The sequence below is a fragment of the Epinephelus moara genome, chromosome 16 (assembly GCF_006386435.1).
Source record: "Epinephelus moara isolate mb chromosome 16, YSFRI_EMoa_1.0, whole genome shotgun sequence".
NCBI classification, from domain to species: domain Eukaryota; kingdom Metazoa; phylum Chordata; class Actinopteri; order Perciformes; family Serranidae; genus Epinephelus; species Epinephelus moara.
Window position 1 is genome coordinate 21,732,522 of NC_065521.1, and position 6,000 is coordinate 21,738,521.

Here is a 6,000-nt window from a genome sequence, read left to right on the forward strand (position 1 = left end):
GTGATGATGCTTTAATGCTGTAATCTAAACTCATAAACCTCAAAAGTATGAAACATGTTTATGAAGATAGCAGTTGTCTTTGACATCACACTTCACAGCAACATGAAGTTCACTGTGCTCAACAGTTTATTTAATCTATGAGTCAGCATGTGCAGTACTGCAGTGATAAATCAGTATCACAACATATGTAATTACTCTGAAATACAAAGTAATTTATTAATACATATGCATACAATGAATAAACTACATTGCTTTTAATACCTTATAAGTGATGTTAGTTGTTACTGTACAACAACTTCAAATGTTGTTGTAGGGAATGGGGGGATAAGTACTTGGGTATTGTGGCAGACTGAAGCTGTACTCTCTCATCAAGCCTTACTCAATGGTTATTTTTATATTTTTGACATGATGCTGTGTAGGAGATATTTTGTTCCCACCAACCATGGAGGCTGTTACAAACAAAAACTAAACACACACCACAGTACACTACTGCTATTTTAACTGATGTGTCTTTGACATCTCCAGTGATGCTTCAATACATGCCAGAATGTAATACTGGTGGCTCAAATCTTATGTGGTGGCTGCAGTCAACTTGTGGGGTGTGTGCCATTTATGTGGTATGACAGGAAAATCTGAGAAGATGCAAAAAACAACAAAAAAACCTTCATTCTTTCAATAATATATCTGGGTTTGCGGTAGCCTGCAGCCTGTTCCCACCGCAGTTTGTACAGTGATGCATCATTCAGCTTGAGAAAGGATGAAGTTAGAAGGTTTAGAGTCCAGTAATCACAAAGCAGACACTGTTCTCTTTGGCTACGGCAACTATGCAAATTACAAACGCAAGTGCTTATTTGCGGTATGACCATATATAAAAGGAAAGGCTTGACATTCAAAACAGATAGTCTGATTTGATATGGAAAGTCGTGTCAGCTGTTCACATCCTAATAAGGATCTGCTATTCTAGGAACAGTGTTTTCAGGTACAGCAATAACAAAAAATGATTTTCAGGGCGTGTCAGTCAATGTTGCAGTCAGTTGAATTATTAACTCCCTTCATGTTTTTCCTTATTTCCTATCTAGAGGAAGCAAGTGGTGTGAGCCTCTTTGGTGATGCCAATAAAATGCAAAAGTCCCTGGCTGCATGTGAGAACCTGCAAATGAGATAATGTTGTCTATTTAACAAACAAGTGGTTTACCTTTCGGGATGTGATGTGCTGAGTCACAGCACCAATAATTCGGTATTATTCTGTTAAAACTTCACATATATTTACTAAGCATTTATAAAATATAACTGTTATTTTGCACTAAGAGCCTAAAGTGAGGGTTAATGACAGCAACAGGGGCTGCAAGTTATTGCTGTGATCAAGTCTCCCTGATTTATGGCATGAACTAGCTTTTTACCACCTGTAATACACCCACCACAGCTTCTAAATGTGCATCAGACTAACAGCTATGCCATACTTGTTAAATGGGGAGTCTGTGCTTCATAAATAACCAAACAAGGACTGGCATTAAAGCTACAGTATCCACGTATGTTGATGGTGAGACACACTCACATGTTTGGTGGTAAATTAAGATACCGGGCCTGCCTTAATGTTCCATCTTCCTGTTCACTGACACAGGAGTGTTGCATTTATCATCTTCAGGGCAAAAGTGTGTCCACAGACATGCGCAACGATCACTAAGGATTGTGACATCAGTTCATATCCGCTCTCTGTTTGAACACCTCGCAATGCAAATCATGGGATGTGAAATGCCTCTAGCTAGCTGAATGCAGGGTTTGGCTGTCTTATGTGAGGGGCCATCATTGGTCATTAACACATAACGGTGTGTGTGCGTGTGCGTACTCATGTCTCCTCCTGGGGACACACTGAACCCATTAACTCCAGTGTGAAACATGGACCTCAGCCTGACTCGAGAACACACAAATGAGCCAAGAGACTGAAAAACCTTTGGAATAGCAAGCTGTAAAGGTGTTATCAGTTTTGGGATTGCATTCTGACCTTTACTCAAACAAATATTTTGTGTGAGAGACCTCGACCTTTGCAAGACCATTGCTATGGTTTAGGTTTTTATTGTAGCATCTACTACTAAAGGAAGGCTTATCTTTGAACCCATTCTGTTACTTATCAGAGTCAGCGTCCCATATCATTTCTACTATGAAAAAGTATGTATTCATTCTGGAACAAAACATGCCTTTAAAAATCCTCTGAAACAGCTTGTTCAACTGATATCAAATGATGTGTCAATGTCAGTGTATAGACATTGTATTCAAATGTAAATGCACCCAAGACAACAGACAGTAGTGGTGAATTACTCTAACCACTTCAAGAGGTGGTCAGTGACCACAAAGGCATTATTGATTACATGACAGTTACATGATAGTGAATTACCACTCCTGTTTCCAATAAACACTAACTGATTTTGTCTCAGCCACTGCATATGTAGTTGTATTTCCTGATGTTTGTCTTAAATCCCAGAGCCTGCCTATTGCTTCTGGTACTGTATGCTTATAATAATCCACATGAAGATTCAGACAGCTTGAAGGGATCTGCATATTACAAGATACTGGCAACTTTATCTTTATAAAGACGATGCGGTCAAGCTGCCAATTTCTGTTTGGATTTTACATTAAAGTTCCTTCCAGTAGTAATTTAAAGTAATTTAAATGTAGATGAAATCTGCATGTGATGTATGTAGGTAGGTGTACAGGGCCGGCAGCAGCGTGGACAATCTGTCCACTGGCTGCTAATTTGTGATGTCAAGCCAAGGCTCAGAAGACATTTACTGTATGCAGACTTGGGGCCAAGATGGATTACACGTCATGCTAACCACCCTGCTCTAGTTGTGTGTATCTTTCTGAGCTCCAAGTCTAGACAGCCACTTGACTACCTATCGGTGCTAATGTGGTCTAATTTTCAGAGTATGTCCAGGATAAATTTAGCGAAATCTGACATCTGCAGATTAGCCTATATAGGCCTGATTATCTAGCTTTGTAATGTTTATGTGCTAGACAACTAGCAACAACAGCCAGCTCTACTTTATTTGGCTGTACTGTAGTATTTGACAGATATGTTATTATTCAAGAGCCATGTCTTCCACTTCAATACTCCAGTGTTGGCATTTGAACCCTCATGTTAAGTTTATGACTGAGCCGTACATTAGACCTGATGCAATACTATGTAGCCTGCGAGGGACGTGTTGCCCAATCTCAGCCCTATTCATCCCACGCCGTCTCCCAACTATTCAGACTCTGCCAGTGCCAGCCTACACCGTTTATGTGTTAATTGAGACCCGCACGCCTCTCATCTGGTGACACTGGCCCCACTTCACACCGCCCTGATGAATTCCATGTGTGTGTGTGTTTGTTGAGAGTTCCTACTGTTACCATCACTTTATCAAGGCCTCCTGAGACAACACTGTGAAATGTTGTCAGCACATAACAAGCAGAGCACAAACACAGTGTGTTCTGGACAGAGCCCTACCAAAAATGATAACAAAAAAAATTATGATTTGTCAGCATGACATAATGTAGATAAGGTAAAACATACAGGAAACCTGATAAAGCACATTAAACTGGTGGTTAATTTATTTCTGTTTTGATCATTAGTGCTCTATTTTAGTATTTTAGCAACTAATAAAAAGATCCTGGTTATGTGCTTTTTGTTTTCCTTCCTTTAACCTGAATACTTATGGGGATTTGGATAATGGCCTCAATTTTAAGATATCACTTTAGGTGCTGGTTACATTAACATTTTATCTAGATATTTAACTAAACACTCAAACTTGACTTCACCACTTGCAACTCTTTCTGTGTGTGAAATATGTTAACGTGTGTGCCATCTTCTCTGGGCTGTTTCCAAAGGAAATCTGCCTGGATACCATATGAAAACACCAGGCTAACATGTGAGAGGACAGCATAAATGTGTTTCCACTAATAAATAGCTAAGCTCTAATAGCTGGGTTTCTGTGATATAAAAAATCCCATACATGAGAATATGGTATCATCGACGGCATTGTTGAGATTGTAACGTATTCAGCGAAATTAAATCAAGCATCATCGCTCCCCTCTGGAGGCAGTCTAGCTGAAAGTGGGTTAGGCGGTCACGTCTGTGGTTACACTTCGCTTCCTTGCTAACAGGCAGACCGGGCTAGCCCTCCTCTCCTTGCTCTACAGCAGTGTGGTCCCCAAACAATACCCCGCCTGCCATTAACTTAGTGGAGCACTGTTGATCACTGCACCATTCATTTACACAGTTTACAAGACACAGACTGCTTTCATTGGGTGGGTGATACTTGCCTAGTTGTCCCTCGCTGATCGTTAGCACGATTTGATCCATGAGCAGAGAGCGGAATTCAACATCCTCGTCGGCGCAGCGCTCCTTCAGTGCCCGGAGGATCTGGACTTGTGGGTACTCCTGGCTGATACGCCGGTCGGTCACGAACCAAACCCGTGAGCACATTTTGTATGCGTGGGATTCAAACAAAAGTTAAAAAAGAAAAAGAAAAATCCGGATGAAAACACACTGTGTGGGAGGCGGCAGGTGTGTGGTGGCAGCGAATGATCCGGGGGTCGGTCGGGCGGCAGTGCAGTAGCACACAGATGCTCACACAATGGAGACCTCGGCGGCTAGCAGCACGAGCAGGCTGTGATGTGGCTAAAAACACGACCACGGCTCAACCGTTGTGTGGACCGAACCTGCTGATGAAAAATCTTCTGTATCACCTTTGTTTCCCTTCATTTGCAGCCATTTAGTCTTCCCGGGGTGCAGTTCGTTGAACCCAGACCGCGCAAATTCGACACCGGAGAGAGGAAAATAACGGTACGTTGACCCACTGAAACTTGTCTCTCCCAACCGATATCCAGCTCTCGGCACTATTTGCCCGCCGGGGCGAACAAAGCCCACGCTGCGCCGCTTTATATCGTCCACCTGCCGACGCTAAACTACCAATAAAGTTTTCCCGCTATCGCAGCCGCTGTATGGCGTTGTTAACCGCTAGGTCTTCGGTTTATGACAATAAACAGCTAACCCACAACGACTACCCTCTCTCCTCCGTTTGGCTGCTGTCCATGAGGTATTGGTGCTGAAAAGTGCACGCGCTTCGTTTACAACTCCACTTCTCCGCGTGCCCGTGCACAGCAAACGGGGCCTGCCCCAAAATAAAAGTTTTGGAGGGGCGTTAGCCAATCACAACTCGTCAACTTCCTCATTGTCCAAACAGCACGCGGAAAGTGTGGGCGGGTCCCCGGCGTTCTGACCAATGAGAGCGACCAAAGCCAGTTTGAGGGCGGGATCTAAATGGAGCCCGACGAGGGCACGCGGAGTGCTGTGTGAATCAGTGCGTGGAGTCTGCAGTGCGCACGAGACCGCGCACATCCCGAACTGGTTCAGACCAGACGGTGCGGGGAGGTTTGGCGAATACCGACAGCGCTGTCTCCATGCCGAAGTGGCAGGAAATGAAACAAGGTCATCACAAAGCAGAGACACTTCCCATCTTCCTCTTCTTCTCTCCCGCGTGCAACACTTTGTAAAGACTGAGAGACGCTTATTTAGTAGTTATTTCACAGTGGCTGTGTTGAGGCAGTGCAGTCCACGGGTTACTGTGTCGGCTGAGTGGAAGGAAAACACTCCCATGTGATAACGGTGCGAAATTATGCGAGTGACCCACTTCCTCTCTCCGTCCCTGTGCCAGACACTACGAATATCACCGGGGGTGTGGTTAACTTAATCAAATCTAAACACAGAGACATGATGCACATATTTTTAGATTCAGCGGGACTTGCATATCATCTCCCGATGTCCTTCATGAATAACTCCCACAAACACGTTCAGAAAAAATGACTCTCCTTAACAATGACGTTATTACTTTTCTCCAATAGCCTATCAATGTAATCCCGCGATAGTCTGATGTCTGCACACTGGTGGGTACATTCAGTGCGAACATAAACTGCTGTTACTGGTGCTACTTTATTAAAATACAAATGAAAACAGGTTAAAAC

The 6,000-nt window shown here is 43.2% G+C and overlaps 1 protein-coding gene across 1 annotated transcript in view; it reads right to left on the reverse strand.

The window, feature by feature from the left end:
* Positions 1-5,657, reverse strand: part of rimkla (ribosomal modification protein rimK-like family member A) — an 18,965-nt gene extending 13,308 nt beyond the window's left edge. The window contains exon 1 of the mRNA XM_050065473.1: positions 4,300-5,657. Coding sequence (XP_049921430.1) covers positions 4,300-4,462 — 163 coding nt within the window. The 5' untranslated portion in view covers positions 4,463-5,657. The remainder of the gene's footprint in view (positions 1-4,299) is intronic.
* Positions 5,658-6,000: the final 343 nt, after the last annotated feature.